We start from the raw sequence: 18,612 nt of genomic DNA, 5'->3' as shown, positions 1-18,612 counted from the left end.
ACAGTGATTGAAGGGTCTGACAGTGATACACTTGCTGCATTCCTGAAATTGTAGCCTAAGAGTTCAACTTCTCTTTCTGTTTGATGCAATCATTTCAAACAGAGAAAATGTGTCTAATATTTAGGTGCAAATGCAGAGGAGTGAGTGACACATTATCACCAAGTAAGAGGTTTTACATTTTTACATTTTTCTTGCTTGGACAATTAGACCAATGTGATTTAACTAGTTAACACAGCTAGTCTACCTTATCTAGCTAATAAGCCTAGCCTAAGAAACGTGTTAACCATTGTAATAGGTGAATCAGCTTTACACATACATATTTATGAATCAAGATTGCTTACTTGTGTTAGTGAAATAGTTATCTGGAATTTGGGGGGGGCTTTTGTCTTGGGGTCCATGGGGGTGACCAGTTGTCCCTTCCTGGGAACATGAGAGGATATTCAGAAAGGGTGCTTAATTGTGGGATGCCTGGGAAAAAATTGTGATATGGGCAGGGCGATCAGAGCCTAGTGAGCACTGGCACTGGTGCTGTGAGTGGCCATGGGTATAGGGTACCGTACTACGGCTCAGCGAGATGAGGGGGAAGCTAGGGGCGAGTGTCTGATGCACGGGTGGCTACATTCCATACAGCGGAATCTCAGGCTGCAAAATGTTAGCATGTTGTTATAAGAACGCCTTTAAATTTATTGGGGGAGTAAAGTCAACATTTCAGTCATTTTGATAAAATCTACAGCCACTACAATTATTCAGTTAGAAAAAGGCACTGCTGCTATTCATAGTGCAAATCATTTGACATTTTAAAAGGATAGATATTTGGTGTTGAATTTCGCCAGTTTGCATTGAGAGCTGATTCGAAGTTGAACTACTGGGACTTTGATACTACTTCAATAGATATTTTTATTGATCTCACGTATTATAAAGAATTTAAACGTACCCCTCCCACCAAGTGGTGACGTAGTGCCCCACCCGTTCAGGCCCCTCCTTGATTCCCTGTCAATCTGCTGTCACTTTTGATCATTGTCGCGACAAACACCACCCACTGAGCGTTTCATCCAATAAAATCAGTTTTATTATGCACATAATCACATTTCAGAAATGCTCAGCCCCTTTATGATTTCAAACGCCCAAAATCCCTAAAACATGGCATTTTGTTGTCCAATGGTCGGACAGAGATCACGCCTTTTTACCTTTTAAATAGCTTAATATGACTTATGGGCGTGTTCTACCTAGAAGGCCCTCCCCTATTTTTACGCAATAAATTCCCGCCTCTCTCCTCTGTACGTTATCTGTACAATTCCCCCACTGTGACTCGGCAGCCATTTTAATTCGATTCCTCTTGGCTGTTGAAGTCTGTGGACCAACCGGGGCAAGCTAACCCAGGGAGATCGAGTCGAGGATAAAACGGTGAGGCCAAGTCGCCGTTTGATCCTGTCTTGTTGCCCTGCTCCGTTCTTGCATTGTCTGCGTCTGACAGCTCCTATTTTATCCAGCAACGTGAACTTCATTACGAATGGAGCAAAAGCACCTTGCTTGAGAACCTCGGTTCCCCCCACCAAAGGTAACGCAGTCACACAATGAAACGAAACAGGCTTTGTTTTTGTTTCGTGAGAAAATAGTTGTCCGCGTAGCTCTTGTTCTGTGCCGTTTTCCAGCTCAGCTGTTCTGAGATCAGTGTTTTGGCTAGCTAGCCACAGGTTTTGTTTCATGACAAAGACATTTAAAACCAGTCGGCGAGCTTACTAGCTGTCTAGGTAGTCACTTTCGCTTGCTGGTCAGTCCACTGGCTACCTACATATGTAACTAATGTTAGCCGGTTAGTAAATTAACTTAGTGACGTTAGATAGATAAAGACTGTTTTATAGCATTGCTACTTGGCTGGCTAACCTTGGTGACGTTAGTTCGTTGGGTAGCTAGCAATAGAGTTACCATAGTTCATGATAAAAATGATTTGCAAAGTTGGCGCACTGTCTTGCCACAGGTTTGTTGTTTAGAAATAACTTATTTCTGTCGTAGTTACACGTATCGGAGAAATCAGCCTCGCTAGCTTGCCAATTAGTGTTTCAGTAGTGAAATTTCAGCTGTCAATGCCACTGAAAAATTAGGTCGTAAGTTAGAAACTTAATATTCAGTTACGTGATTCAGTGGTTTCCTAATGGATAAGTAGCTGGCGGACCAGGTCTCATATTGTACGACGTAGGCCGACTGATGTATAATCAAAAACCTGTCGATCAATGTAAACACTACCTAGCTACTTTGTGTCAGTATGGCAGGCTTAAATTTCTGTTGATTATTTTTGTTTTCCTCAACAATATAACACAAAAGTTACGTATACAACCCCACCCCAACGCTGCAAAGTAATGTGTACGATATTGAGATTATTTTTAATAACAATGGGCGAAACGAATGCTTTTAAATGCAGTTGTGCAAGGTAAGTTAGCTGTTCTTTGTACTCTGATTTTAAAATATTTAATTAAAAAATAGATATTCACCTTCAGTTCTGTGCTGCCATTGTTAAAGGAGTTTTTCCATCATAAACCATTTTGTTAGCGAACATACACTAATCTCAAAATGTCGATAGCCTTTTATAAAACCATTGAAGTATCACACTAAACTCGAAAAGTGTATTTCCTGAATGAAAATGCAGTGTGATTCCGACCCGGTAGCGAAAACGTGCTAACGTATATGAGACGGTCGTTAGGATATGGCTAAGGTATATAAGGTGGTTACTAGGGTGTTGCTAGGTGGTTGCTAACCAGTTGCTAGGGCGTTGCTTGATGGTAACTAAGGTATATGAGGTGGTTGCTAGGGCTTTTTTGGGTGGTTGCCAGGGTGTTGCTAAGTGGTTGCTAAGGTGTTACTAGGTGATTGCTAGGGTAAATATGGTCACTGGGTGTCGCTGGGTGGTTGCCAAAGTGTTGCTAAGTGGTTGCTAGGCGGTTGCTAGGGTAAACAATATGGTTGCTAGGGATACACCCACCTTTGCTGAGTGTTGGATCACGTGACCCAAAGCAGCATATCAGGTTAGCATATCAGGCTATTGGTCAAATGGTGACCGAGTGGTAAGACTTTGAAAAATGAACTGAAGTGAATGGGAGGATGGAGGGATGAGTGAATAACAAAAAGACAAGTGCGGGTCAGTATGGGTTTCAATGAGTGTTGGGTGGCATGACCTGAGCCAGCACATGAGGTACGTTTGCTGACGGCCTAAGTGTGACCATGTGATGGGGCTTTGAAAAATGAATTGAAGTCAATGGCAGGGTGGAGGGATGAATAAATGACTTAAAAAAATGACAAAAAGACAAGTGCGGGTCAAGACGGTCTTTGATGAGTGTTGGGTGATTTGTCCCGAGGTGAGGTATGGTGGCTGTGGGGTGAAAATTGACCGAGTGGGAAGGCCACCCAGCAACCACTTTGGGAGTTTTCATATTAGGTATGATTGCTTTGTACGGTGCCTGAGTACGATTGCCCCTACTCTCCACTCCCCCGCCGCTCAGCTTTCACATTAGTAATGTTGTTCCGTACCCGAGTATACTTGCTTATCTACACACTCCGATACAGTAGGTGGCGGTATGCACCTGGTTGGTTTGCGATCCACCAATTAACATAAAAAAGAAGAGTAAACTTGCGTCAACTACGTCACATTTGTTTATGTTGTTGCTCCAGTGTAGAAAAGTCTGAACGAACCGTTGTACTGAGAACTTGTCAACAGTACATCAGGTCATTCAGTACACAGTGGTGGTGTTTCAAGTCTTTCAGAGTTAGTCACATGCTGTAGTCACCATGGTCAGCATAGTCGCTGAGCCGCTGTGCCGAGATGGCCAATGGGAGGTGCTTCGAGTGTTTTAGCATTTCAGCCATTGGCTAGTTGTCGTCATGAACGTACTGTTGATACAGTTTTGTGATAGGCTGCTTCATGGACAGACCACATAGTTAATATCCACTGGAGGGAGAGTTATAGCTGCTATCCCAGCTAATCAGCGTGTATGTTTGCAAAGAAGAAGGAACAAATCTTTTAGACTAGTGATTCAGTACACCTCAAGGATTCGTTCAAAAAGATTTGTTAGTTCATGTACTGCACATTACTAGTTAGCACGTTTCCACTGCCAGATCGCAATTACACTCTCCATTTTCTTCAGAATGGCTTCACAATCACACTAATTATTATTAGATAGCTGGCGGGTTATTAAACCCAGTTAACTATAGCACAGCTAGCTAGTTGAATGCTATAGCCAGCTAGCTAGCTGCGTATTATAGCTTGTTAGCAAGTTCTTTTTACTAGATGGCTAATATGTACCAAGGTAGCTTATGTTGGATAAATCGTTGTTTTGCTATAATAGCTAGTGCTTTTGAAGCTAGCAGGCTAGTCTAGCCAAGTAACTAATTTACTTTCATAAGAATTCATGTTTATGCAAAGCGTTATGTGTGAGTAATTAATTTACATCATGTAAAATAACAATAGTGTGTGTGCTTCGCAATCACACCAATTACAGGGGCCGTAGTATAGCATAGTAGTAAGGAGCAGGGCTCCTCGGTTCCATTCCCCGCTGGTGCACTTCTCACGTACCCTTGGGCCAAGCTACTTAACCCAGAATATCCACTTGTATAAATGGATAACAGGTAAAAATTGTAACCCATGTAAGACGCTCTGTATAAGAGTGTCCGCTAAATGGCAGTAATGGTATGTAATATACATGTAATTCAGAATTTAGACAGAAAACATTAAAAAGACATGTGCTCCTGTGTAGTAGCTTCACTGGCTGAGAATGGATCAGTTGATGCTTCTCCATTACTGCCCTCTACTGTATCCTGCTAGAGCAACAAAGAAAATATTGCAAGGCCTATTTGACATGTGGTTATACATAAGCTTTCAAAGTTTTGAGTTTTGAGACCCAAATGCTTTTAAACTTAATTTACCTTTACGATTAATTTCTATTATTTGAGATGGTGGAGGAAGGGGTTCACTGAAGGGGGTGTGTGTGGGGGGGGGCTCTGCTAACTAAAAATGTGCGAAGACCATTGAACAGGAGGAACTAAGCCAATTGGTACAGCAGTGAACTGAATATTCCTACTGAACAAAACAATTCCATTCAGTTAAAAAAAATAGCTGAAATAGTCAACACTACTTGGAGATATCTCATTTCTCTTCCTACAGTTAACTGAAAACACCAGACTGAATGGTCAGAAATGCAAAACTGACCTTCTGATCTGGTTAACAATTGATGTAAGGGGATAAAAATATAATTTCCTAAATTTATATAGTACTTAGATTATCAAAGTTATTGGATAATCTAAGTGTTAGCAACTCTCTCAGTTGATAGATGGGTATATTTAGTCCCATCATAACCTATATTTTACAGTTTTTATTAAAATTAAGAAATTTTTAAATATTTTAAAAATGTGTATAATAATGGATTATATTTTTGAAACTTGTAGGCATATTCTTCAGTGTACAAAATGCAGCATTTTGATTCTGCAAAATATGTATGCATATAGTGTAGGGATTTTCCCTTCTTGTGAAGTAAGACTCATAGTTCCAAAGTTTAGGTTAATAGAAATTTAATAACAAAGCAAAAACTAGTGTTTAATTACAGTATGAAACATACTGGGTAAAAGCAAGGCAGATCAATTACAAAATGATGTTGTTTGGGTACAAGCTTTTATAGCCAAAACCTGAAATAGAATGCGGAAATAAAATGCAGGTTCCGGTCCCTGATTGGATGGCAGAGAAACAAATGGACATTTACATGTGTAAGATTTGAGATCCCACAGAGTCTCCTCCTTCATCCTGCTCATGAGAAGGGACAGGGGTATCGCACCTCATATAGGAACAAAGGGTGTGGTGTGGAAGGCAACCAAATGGTCATTGTGAACATCAAGGCATGCCAATCAATTCCCTTTGTCTCTAACCCCCCCCCCCCCCCCCCCCCCGATAATTGTTAGTTTTGATTGTATTAGGTGACCATCCAAGAGCACTGAAGCAGCTTTTGCATTTTCCTTACAACAGTGATCGTGACATTGCCAGCAAAAGCTCATATAAGGGCATTTCCATGTTGCAACTAAGCCTGTCAGTTAGGTATGTAGACATGTTGCTGCGTTGTGTAGCAAGAGACTGTGGTTCGGTTTCTAGCGTCAGTGGTTAAGCTCACCCCTCAACCCCGGAAACCCCTTGCTCACAACAGTAAAAACCTTTACAGTGTCAAGACTGTGAAACTATTAGGGCTAGACAGTGACATTAACAAGGATTACAGCGAACGATGACTCCAGCAGCTCCGTGAGCTGTATAGCAGTGTGTACTACATCAAGCTGTTTTTCCTTGCCATATAACTAGCTTTTGTTTTGGAGGAATGGGTGGTTTTAACATAGATTATTTAGATCAGGCGTGTCCAAACCTCTCCTGGAGGGCCACTTGTCCTGCATGTTTTAGATCTCTCCCTGCTCCAACACAGCTGATTCAAATGATCAGTTTGTTATTCAGCACCTTCAGGAGTTCATAACGAGTTGATCATTTGAATCAGCTGTGTTGGAGCAGGGAGAGATCTAAAACATGCAGGACAAGTGGCCCTCGGAGAGGTTTGGACACCTCTGATTTAGATGGATACATCCTTACGAATGTTCAGTCAGCTCTATATAAACTTAAGTTGCTAGCTACACAGTGGATGTCTAAAGCAATGTTGATGTTAGTTGGCTTGCTGTCAGAGCTGGTGGAGTGTCAGTAGCTATGTCTATGAATATTTGCTAGCAGGTGATCATAAACTGTGACATATCTTAATCCTGTGGCCTTGCTACTTTTTACTATGAGCAAAGCAGCTAGGCAGCTACATACTGCAAGCCATTTGGTAGTTGGCAGCTGGCCAGCTAGCCATTGTTGGGTTATGTATGCTTGCTGTGTTAGCTAGCTAACTAGCTGGAGGTTATTTGCCATTTAGTATCAGCTTGTTGGCTAGCTGGCAAGTTATTCTACAGTTTAGAATTATATGCCATAGCCCTCAGATCTCAAAGATCAACACCCTACATGCTATTCTCCCATGAATAGTTGGGAAATGTCTTGATACCAGTTAGGTATTTGGTAACTAATTAAGACATTTACCTTAGTCACCTAACTATTTAGGTAACTAAAGCCACCTATACCTGCAGCTAGTTAGAATCACATTGTCAGCAGAGTACCTAGCTGACTAACAGCTTTTTGATATGCTGACAGGCTAATTTATGTTAAGTCTGAGTTCAGCCTGTTGCCTAGCTGCAGTGATCTCTCACATCCGTTGGTCATCAGTCTAATTCTAGTCATGACACCAGTAATCTTGTTAAATGTTCCGACCGGGGGAAAAAAACAGTAAACCAATGATGAAAAATAATCACAGCAAATCAACCCTAAAGCAGTTAAAGGTCTCTGATGCTTGTTCTACATGATTTTCTGTTAGTTTGACCTGTTCTCATTGATCAAAGTCAGAGGCATAGCAATCGATCAAAGACAGAGACTGTCCAGAGTTCAGAGATGTACCCTTTACCTCACCTAAATTATTGATTTTCTTAATATCAATATTATTGTCATTTACTCTTCTTCCAGTACAGCTAAGCATTTTCTATCCGTGTTAGATAATCAGAATGGGTTGCACTTTTCCAGTAAGTTCTGCCTTAGTTCCCCCCCTGAACAACCCTTAGGTGGCAGTACCACCCCTGTTGAAAAAAACTGTATGTAAGTTGAGTTGTAGACTGTATGTTTCCTAGTATGTGGAATACTAGCATGAGATTGGGCACACAGCCATAGGTGATAGTAGCTAGTGTTCAAAGAAGTATGGAAGTTCGTGGCCACCACAGTCAGTAGGTTTCCAAAACTCAAGTATGCAAAAGTGAGTAGACGTAATTATAAAGTGTTTTTTTTCATGCGCTTAATGGAGTGATTATTGTACCTAATATATCCAATACCTATATATAATTTGTGTATTGTTGGTGGTCATCAATTATTTTGTTTTTTCCATATACCTAACTAGAACTAGAAATGTTTAACTCTTAAAGTGCATCAGTAAGTGTGACAAATATACTTGACGTACATGATGTGGCATACACATTTTCATACACCAAATTAAATAAAGCACATAATTAAAAAATATAAAATATAAATATATATTTTATAATATAAAAGAGTATTGCTGCTCAAAAAGATGGATTGTTACTTTTGATAGCATTGCATGTATGAAATTTAAATTGTTCACATATAATTAATGTTATTACAGAATGTGATGGTCACACATATTTACACCCTAGTATTTTTGAATGGCAATTATGCCCCTTTGGCATGGATTTCACTGATAGTGTCTCCTGTATGAGGTTCATGCACTACATGATTTTTTTTTTTTATGTATTAATGTTTTACCATCCCTCCTGGCAGAACTGTTTTTGGTCTTTCAAATGTGTTGGTTTTCATTCCATTTGTGGTTGCGTGCAAGTGTATCTCATAATTAGTGATGGGCATTTTGACTCTTTTGACTGAGCTGAATAGTTCTGTTAGGTTCAGTACAAAGACCCAGTTCACTGAGTCAGTGAATAATTCAGTATCACCCCCACCTGGAACAAATATTGAAATGTTAATCAGTAATTCATTACAATGTGAATGTGCAAGCAAAAAGCTATAAATAATGGATTTCATGTTTTGAGATTTATTTTATGTTTAATATTTTTGATATTTTCTACATATATTATTAACTCTAAAAAATACAGTTACCACAGACCAGTCAAATTGCAGGTGTACGTTTCGCATGTTTGCTTTTATGTCTGAAATGGCACCATTAATTGTTTTATGACAAAAATATTGATTCATGATGAGAGCTTGTGAGCAAAAGGAAAAAAGTCTGAGAAGGCAAGATTTCTCCCTATCCATCAGGGGTTCTTCAGTTTGTGTTGTCTTAGTTTTTTGTTTAGTGAACTCATGAGAGGGAGCTGATGATTGATTTATTTTATCCTTTGAGTATGTGGAATTCATGGCCAAGTTGCAAGGAGGAAGCCTCTTCTGAAGGCAAACCACAAAGAGGTTGGTGATTTTTTTTGAAAACTATCTGAATGACAATAGAAAGCATGGATTTTGGTCAGATGCAATGCAAATTCAGTTTTTTGGACTTGCATATCAGTCCAATAAAATCGTATGTGCTTATGTAGAGGGAAAAAAAATCCATCCCCACTGTGAAATATTGTGGGAAACCTGCTATGTTGTGTCCTGGAGCCCCTGAGATACAGGGAGTCATAAACTCCAACATGTACCAGGACATTTTGGGCAAAAACTTGCTTCCCCTCTACCAAGGAGTTCAAAATTGGCCAAAACTGATCATTCCAGCATGACAATATCCCAAAGCGTTCATACAAATCTATGAAAAAAATTACTAATTGACCACAAAATGTTCTCTGTTGGACATCTCAATTTCACATGAGTATAATTATATTAAAAATAGGATTTTCCTGATGAGTATAATTATTGCTTGAGCTCTTATCAGGCACTTCACTAATAATTTTTAGGACCTAGAGCAATTCTGCCTGGAGGAACAGTCATAGCCCAATTTGTTGTGGTAAGATGAGCCTAAAGTAGTGCAGCTGGTAATTTCAAAAGTAGTTGGGTAAAAACATGGTGGACATGCAAAAAAATTATGTATTTACTAGGGCTGCCCCCTGAAAGTCGACAAGTCAAATCATCTGTCGGAGACCCGTCAGTCGACTGAGATTCTTCAAGTCGAGCATAACATAACATTTCAGTGAGGAATTATAAATAAGGGGAAATCATAAATATATTTTTATATTCTAGCAGGGCTAGCTGGCGCGCTTGCAAAAAAAAAAATCCACGTGACAACCTGCGCTGGTGGTTAACTGATGAGAGAAGCTGAAACCTGAGGTGGAGTGGTTGGTAAACTAGGCTAGCCATAACCTCAGAATGTCTCAGAAGAAGTCTAAAGTATGGCGGCATTTCGAACTTTTGAAGGACAACCCTAACAAAGTTAAATGCAAACTCTGTATGCAAGAATTCGCTTATCATTCAACAACATCGAACATGGCAAACCACTTGAAACGGGTAAGTTGCATAGCTAGGTGGCCATTCTGCAATTATCTGGGCAGATTTACAATACATATAATGCAGGCAATAAATCTATTTACAAGGCTAATTTAAAATATATGTTATGTATATCTCTGCTAGGCCCATCCCACGTATAGTGGTGAAGATGACCATGGCTCGTCTACTTCATCCTCACATCCGAGATTAACCCAGAAAACTCTAGATTTGAGGCCCCTACTCACAGAGACACAGAAACAAGCAATTACCGACAGCATCGCAGATTTCATTGCACTAGATATGAGGCCTGTGAATATTATTGAGGGTGCAGGATTTAAGAAGCTAATGGAAACTCTGGAGCCAGGGTACACTGTCCCTAAAAGAGACACCATTATGCACACAGTGATGGCAAGATATGACATAATGAGAGAGGTAGTTATGGAGCAAATTAAACTCTTTTAAATTTTGTTAAAAGCGAAATTAAAAAAATTAGGCTATAAGAGCTTGATTTAAACAGAAATACATGTGTACTGCCTGTCTCATTATTCCGACAAATCCATATGATAGCCTGACATTATATGTCAGAAATTCCAATAGGCTGCAATTCAGATCTTGCATCGTATGCAGCTGTCTTTTATTGATTTTTTAAATGCTCAAAAATATGTTCTCATGACTCTGTTGCATTTGACTATGTTAATGTGGTTGAAATCATCACTGAAACTGTTCTGATTGCCAGATAGTCTATATGAAAAAAAAAAAGGAACGAATAGTCAAATCTTCATATTAAACAGCCAAATCCGATTAGACTGACAAAATTCTGAGTCGGATACAACCCTAGTATTTACGTGTGGTGGTTGAAATGAGGCATTAATTAGGCAATTAATTAAAATGGAGTTGCAAAAAAGTGTTAGTAAATTAGTAAATTAAAATAAGTGCACTAAATCATCATTGTAGTTGAGCTGGATGACTTACAACACACACACACACACACACACAAGATTAGTTGCATTCCTTACTTGACTTTTTCTGTTTGGTAAAGGTAAGCACATGAATTAAACTAATATCCTCTTTGTGCTTGTTTTACAGGACACATCTTTTGAGGCTTATGTAGTTCATCTGTTGACTTATGCCATGAATTGTGAAGAGGAGGTTGCTCAAAAGGCAGTTCACTCCTGGTCCAGAATCACCTCAGCTGGGCAGACTGCTCTTGCAGAGGCTCTGAGGGTTTTCAGCCCTATGTCAAAGGACCTTTCTGATACTGAGATGCAGCTTGTGTCCTTTCTTCAGGGGCTCAAAGATGAAGGTCACAAGCCTACTGTGCTAAAGAGCAAAGATGTCTATGGGTACAAGTCTTGTATGACAGAACCCCTGTCAGCTGAGAAGATGACAAAAACACTGGACCTTACCAACAAAGTTGCAAAGGTGCAGAGATCTACCAAGAGACGAGGAAGAAAACCACTAGTCAAGAAAAAGGAGGTCAACTACACACTGCTGAGTGAGGCAGCAAAGACAATTGTAAAGAATCAGCCTAAGATAATGTTGACTAATCTGTCTCAGGAGTCTGTCAAGAGGACAGTCCTCTCCAAGCCTCCCATTTTGACTGTTAGACCTGTCCAGATGCAGCCATGTCTGAAACTGACCAATGTAACGGGCCCTTCAGGGGGCCATACAGCAAGGCTGCAGATACACTCAGATCAGGGGTCTCGGGGAGTAGCCGTAGCCAATTCTCACCGCGAAGCGACACTGTCGGGCATACCAGTTCAGCCTTTGGAGACTGCTGGTAAAACGCCCAAAGCTGTTGTGTCGGACAGCTTGCACCTAACATCCTGTCCAGTCAAGGTGGGCGTTGCACTCATCGGGGACTCCGCTCCAGTCGTGTGTCAGAATGGCAGGCTATTGAAAGAGAGCAGAAACTACAAAATGGTTCCTGTACGGATAAGCAAACCTAGCATTGCAAATGACAAGCCAGGCTGGAGGGACAACGGAACGCTCACTGTGCTGAACTGTGAGCAAGACTTGGATGCGTCCAGGTCAGTCTGGGCCATGAAAGGTCGAGAAGACTCTAGGCTGAATGAAAATAACCTGAGGCTAAAGGTCATCAAGGTGGATGATTCCATCACAGATGAAGAAGTGAGGAGGAAAGCTCAGAAGATCTTGCAAGTTAATTTATCGCCTGTGATACAGATTCAGCCACTCATAGCTCATCCTGTATAAACGCTAGATGTTTTTCAGAGGAGGCTCCATATGATATCTACAGTGACATTGATAAAGGAAGGCATCGCAGGCCCTGAATTTACCATCGTGGAAATTTTTTGGATGCAGTTATGGTAGGATTATCATTTTGGGTTAAGAAGTGTAACCCGAGAATAAACAATTAAAGACAGGCATTTTCGCAGGACGGTGCATATAGGAAGTGTTCCACTTTCCATTTTATCATTTATTTAATATGGTGCAAATTTGAATTTGCACAATTTTGTAAGGTTAGTTGTCCTGTTTAATGCCATTTTCATGTATGATGAGGGATAGGAAATCCAGTTATAGCAAAGCCATGTCATATTACTATGCAGTATCCATGTAAATTTTTTTTTTCTTATTAAAAAGATTTATATTTGTTTTTCTACTTAGTTGAATTTCTAACCAAAATTGCTGATGTACATTTAATATTGGGCGCCATTTCCTTCAGTTGGAGAGGGGGAGGGCATGGACTGTATATTTGAGTCTCCTTGTTTGCAGTTAGAAAATTCTCTGGTCTTAGATTCTGGCACTTTTATTGAAAATGGACTGTTTTAATAAATTAAAATGATTTCAAAGTGGTGTGTCACAATTACAATTTTGCTTCATATACATAAACACAAATTGTTTTCTGACAGATCGTTACCGGATGAGAATGAGATGTCTTGGGTGTCTTTTTGAAGAAAGAGTCTTTTTGGCGCTTGAGAGAACCTGGTGCTTGAATTTGTTTTCACCCCTTTTGACATTACATTGTATGAAATTACAGAATGAATGTTGCCAATGTAAATTGCTTGCATTGTCTTAACTGCCTTTAAGGTTTATTTTGGCTAGATGCTCAGAGAATTGCATTCATTTACTTGAGTAGAGAGAAGCTGCTGGGTGCAAAGGGGGTGTATTTAAGACTTGGATTTAATTAGAACCCCCTGTCTTTCTTGTTATTCTAAGGTGTATTTTTTAGTTAGACTATTTTTGGAAATGCAGTATTTAGCTTTGCAATTCTTGTACTTGATAACACAGCAGACTCGGCGCTAGGAGAAAATACAGAGGGGTGCAATTGCAATCCATGTGGGTGCACAAAAAGACATACTTTGTAGACATCAGTATATAAGGAGACAATTAGGGATGCACTGAGGTCCGTCTGGAGGTGCAGTGCGCCTGTAAGCACCCCCATGGCGCTGGGCCTGTAACACAGTTCTTGCTGTGGGTAATTTTACCAAAATTTGCATGGAATTGGTAGCTGTAAAGGTGCTTTTTCATCAGCACCAGGCTCATCTGTTCCCCTTCCTCTCTTCCACTGTTTGTTCTGTCAGAGTGAGGTACATCTCCTTACTTGTTTGACATAAAATGGGGTTTACTTCCAATTTTTAAAGACACTCCCAACAGAGAGGAGTTTGATATGGACATAAACCTTTATAGGTTTGTGGGGGTTTTTTTTTTGGATAGAGCAGCTGTATCGGTCTTATGGACATTGCACAATAGTAAACTATCCTTTCAACTTCAGATTCACTTTGGCACTTTTCAGGATTGAACTAGCAAAGGTTTTCTAGGGGTTTCACACTGACTTATAGCCTACAGTTGTTTTATAAAATACTGAAAGATTTTTTTCCTTTGTATAAACCAGTCATTTGCTTCCTAATGCAATTGATTCTGTGAACAATGTTGATTAAATATGTTGACAAAACTGTACTGTCAGTGTTGTATATTTGGTATACCTGTTTAGAATGGTGAAATAAAATTTTGTTAAATATTCTGTTTTTTCTGGAGAGGAATTTACTGACAACAAATTTCTTTCCTGAAACTTTTCTGCCTTTTTCTGTTTACAAAAAAGGCTAATTATTTTTTTCCATAATGGAGAATGTTTTCCAATTTTTTATTCACCACTGTTTGTTTATTTACAATGTAAATGTGAAATCTCAAAATCAAAACGTACCTGAAAGCAAAAATCACTTGGGGGGCCAAAGACAAACTTGCCGTCAGCGGTAATGACTGATGGGGTAAATCTGGTGACTTGCTGATTCATATGAATGCTGTTGGTTTCGCAGTAGCATTTTGCAAAAAAAAAAACAAAAAACTGACTAATAGCCAACAAGGTATTGTGATACATACCATTGGTCTATATAAATATCAGATTTCATCAAATTCAGACATTGTTTACTATTAACTCCACCATGAATACCTGATTGCCCTGTTCTCGCCATGTTATTTTGATGTTAGCTTTTCCTTAACAATTCAGATTTTTAATAGTCTCCTGTACCAAATTTATAGTATAGCATTACCAGCCTTATAGTTCACTAATTTTTATCATTATTTAAAATGGGCATGTATCATTTTTTTAAATTTGTGTAAATAGGTTTTGGCAGGTTTGTAGAGGGTAAGGGAACAGTCCATATACAACTGGAATCAATTCAGATTAAGAATTCAGACCTCAAGAGAGCAGTAGCACATGATTCTGTCCAATATAAGGCTCCATACCAAACAACACAGCAGAGGCTCAGTTTATAGATGATGGGTAAGTGTTAGGTCAAGAAACATTGCAACTTCAAGATTTTGAATGCTAAATGGTAGGACATTAATTCCTCCATCCTTAAATCCTTTAGGTCCTATCCTTTTTTGCAGGACAGCATTACTCACTGTACAGCTTGTTTATCCTGACCCGGTCTTGGAGTATTTAGCTAGCTTTCAATAAATTATCCCCCTAGCTTGAAAGTTAGTATATTTATGTAGGTAGATAGCATTATTTGTATAGAGTTGCATGTAATGGTATTGTTGTAAACTGTTTTACTAAATTATAGTAAGAGTATTTAGAATGTAATTCCTTATTAAGTGGGGACTGATGTAACGTAGGGTGCTCCAAGAAGAGCATATACACTGATGAGCCAAAACATTATGACCATCTGCCTAATATGCTGTTGGTCCTCTGTGTGCTGCAAAAACAGCATCGACCCGCCAAGGCATGGACTCTACAAGACCCCTGAAGGTGTCCTGTGGTATCTGGCACCAAAACATTAGCAGCAGATTCTTCAAGTCCTGTAAGTTGTGAGGAGGAGCCGCTGTGCATTGGACTTTTCGGTCCAGCACATCCCACAGATGCTCAATCGCATTGAGATCTGGAGAATTTGGAGGCTAGGGCAACACGTTGAACACTTCATCATGTTCCTCAAACCATTCCTGAACAATGTGTGCAGTGTGGCAGGGCGCATTATCCTGCTGCAAGAGACCATTGCCATGAAGGGGTGTACCTGGTCTGCAGCCATGTTTAGGTAGGTGGCACGTGTCAAATGGACGTCCACATGAATGGCCGGACCCAGGGTTTGCCAGCAGAACATTGCCCAGAGCATCACACTCCTTCCACTGGCTTGTCGTCTTCCCACAGTGCATCCTGGTGCCATCAGTTCCCCAGGTAAACAGCGCACACGTACACGGCCATCCATGTGATCTAAAAGAAAATGGGACTTATCGGACCAGGCAACGTTCTTCCACTGCTCCAAGGTCCAGTTCCGACGCTCGCGTTCCCATTGAAGGTGCTTTCGATGGTGGACAGGGGCCATCATGGGCACTCTGACCGGTCTGCGGCTACGCAGCCCCATACGCAGGAGAGTGTGATGCACTGTTGTGCACACATTCCTCCTGTAACCATCATTAAAATTTTCTGTGACTTGTGCCACAGTAGACCTTCTGTCAGTTCGGACCAGACGGGATAGCCTTTGTTGCCCTTGCGCATTGATGAGCCTTGGGCACCCAACGCCCTGTCACCGGTTTGTGGTTTGTCCCTCCTGGGACCACTGTCGGTAGGTACTCGCCACTGCTGACCAGGAGCACCCCACAAGCCTTGCCGTTTCAGAGATGCTCTGACCCAGTTGTTTGGCCATAACAATTTGGCCCTTGTCAAAGTCACCCAGGTCTTTACTCCTGCCCATTTCTTCTGAATCCAACACGTTGACTACGAGAACTGATTGTTCGCTTACCATCTAATATACCCAGACCTTGACATGTGCCCTTGTTTGGAGATGGTCAACATTATTCGGTTCACCTGTGAGTGGTTATAATGTTTTGGCTCATCAGTGTATGTTCTTTGAACCAGTCCTCGTTGAAACACCTTTATTGATATGCAGTTATAGACAACCTGTTTTTACACAAAATAAATACTATTCCACCGGTTTTGATCAACAATGCGCTGTGTACTGTATTGGCTTTTTTAAAGATTAGCTCTAGTAGATAATTTTATCTTTTGAATGTCCACTGTTTTGCTCACACTGTCAGATGCTGGTCTGAAGCCTTGTAGTTAGCCGAATCCTAGTATTCTCAAACCGTTACCAGTGCACCACAACTCGGAATCGTTATACTGTGTATGAGTTAGTATATTTAAATACAAAATAGTTATACAGTATCTGTATAATTATATCTGCTCTAGCCATTTTGTCTAAAAAATATTTCCAGGTTGTAAACATAACCCTGGTTGAATACATTGCATCTATGGGTAAACTTGGTTCAATTTCCAACGATTCCCTTTATCATGGGCTTTCCAGGAATACACTGAGTCCAAGCTGGAACCGTTTACATTTCTATTCATATTCCTATTCAGTCAAAGGATACAACATTTACATCTGGTTTGTTGTACAGTGTGAAAACCGCCATTATTCTAGTGTTTCATGTTCATATCAACATCTACTTATGTCTTATATTTTTATCGTGTTTAGTTTATTTCACCATTTTGGTTTTAAATACTGACTTAGTTTATTAGAATTAATACTTGTTTCCATGTTTCAGGGTTGATTATTTGGCAAAACGCACAGAACTAAAGCTTTCAAAAAAGTCTGAAGGTAGGCATATGATATGGGCAGCCTTTGAAAGCTTTGAAATCCGTATGCATGTAAGTTTGTTTAGTGGGTAAAATGACAGACTAATTTACAAATCACCATAGCAGGATTCATTTTGGAGTGCAACCTATTGGTGTTATTTCTTCAAATAGCATATAAGGTGTAGCTGTAGTTTGATGAACCTGACATGAGGCTGAACAGTTGCACCAACTGCAAATGTTTCTTAACTACTTTCCAAGTATAGGTGTCCTTCTCACACTGACCTGTGGGTAAGTGCAATGTACAGTTACTACATATATCTATTGTTTTTACATTATATCACTGTGTTTTGCCTTGATTATGTTGAAATATGTCTTACTATATTCTCTACTGAGTCCAAATTTTTGGGGATCTGTTAGATGATAAGTTTGTGGGCCACAGTCCTAGGTCATATTTACATGTATAGGTATTCATTCTAGGCATTTTAGGGTCAGTACTGAGCTGAAGCATACTGTTGCAATGTTGCATAAAGAATTGGAACATGTTGTCTTATACTTACTCGGAAAATTCCTTAAATACATGTTTTGATAATTGAGTTATTAAAATTCAAGCACCTCATAAAGTCCAGCTGATATATTGTCATTTTTTATGTAATATTTTTTGATGAATTGTCATATGTCAAGAAAGTGTAGAATACAAGCAAAGATTAATGATTATGTTTGTAGTTAAAAAAATGCAATTAAGTGACAGATGCTCATGTTTCAAACATATTTGAAGTCTGTTCGTTAGCACTGCAACCTTTCACACATTTTTGTGATACTGAAGCCACTGGCATCTGTATCTAACAAGCTATTGTCTGTTTCCATAGAAACAGACAATAGGGAGGTTCAACGTAAATGCTATTGTGCACTATAATCCTGGAAATGAATAGTAGTATTACACAAAAATGGTATACTACATTCCATTAATCAAGTACAAATACACATGCAAAATTATTTAGAAAATAGAATTTAACCACAAATGTCAAGTATGTCTATACAGACACAAACAAAAATACACCCGCAAACACACTTGTGTCTTTGTTTTTATTCAGCAGATCACTACAATCCATCATTACATTATGAGTAGTTTACAAGTATAAGGCTTGGTTGCACCAGCGATGTGTAAGATCTTTGTTCACCCGTAAAGCCTCTACTGACTGCTGTCAGCTAAATGGCAAAATGTTGTGGTTTCATTTGTTACTTGAGGTGTTGAGACAGTTTTCATATTGGAAAGTGCTGACGGTGCTGTTTTGTGCAAAAAAGTGGTGGTGAGGAGTTACTGGATGCTTCTGTTTGTCTTTATAAATATGAATTCATATTGAAAATATCATCACTGGAACAACTTGGAGAGCTGCTGTACCTACGTAACCTTGCTAAAAACAGCAGAGCATCAAGAGTAGCTAAGAATGAGTAGACGATAAGGAACCAATGGAATTTGGTACAGTTTTTCTTCAATATTACAAAATTATAGCATACAAAACATTAAAATCTTGTTTCCCTATTCACTTACTAA

The 18,612-nt window shown here is 39.5% G+C and overlaps 1 protein-coding gene across 2 annotated transcripts; it reads left to right on the top strand.

Annotated features, from left to right (window-relative positions):
• Positions 1-1,315: 1,315 nt before the first annotated feature.
• si:dkeyp-87e7.4 (uncharacterized protein LOC557283 homolog) lies at positions 1,316-13,471 on the top strand. 2 transcript variants are annotated; one of them, XM_036530335.1, is made up of 2 exons: positions 1,316-1,404; positions 11,117-13,471. In XM_036530335.1, the coding sequence occupies exon 2, from the start codon at positions 11,162-11,164 to the stop codon at positions 12,242-12,244; it is 1,083 nt and encodes a 360-aa protein (XP_036386228.1). In that variant the 5' UTR covers positions 1,316-1,404; positions 11,117-11,161; the 3' UTR covers positions 12,245-13,471. The 2 variants fall into 2 exon arrangements, with proteins under 2 accessions (XP_036386228.1, XP_036386229.1); XM_036530336.1 differs by lacking the exon at positions 1,316-1,404 and adding an exon at positions 1,545-1,558.
• The last annotated feature ends 5,141 nt before the right edge of the window (positions 13,472-18,612 follow it).

Source organism: Megalops cyprinoides, chromosome 6 (genome assembly GCF_013368585.1).
Source record: "Megalops cyprinoides isolate fMegCyp1 chromosome 6, fMegCyp1.pri, whole genome shotgun sequence".
Classification (NCBI taxonomy): domain Eukaryota; kingdom Metazoa; phylum Chordata; class Actinopteri; order Elopiformes; family Megalopidae; genus Megalops; species Megalops cyprinoides.
This window is presented reverse-complemented; position numbering and strand designations above follow the sequence as displayed.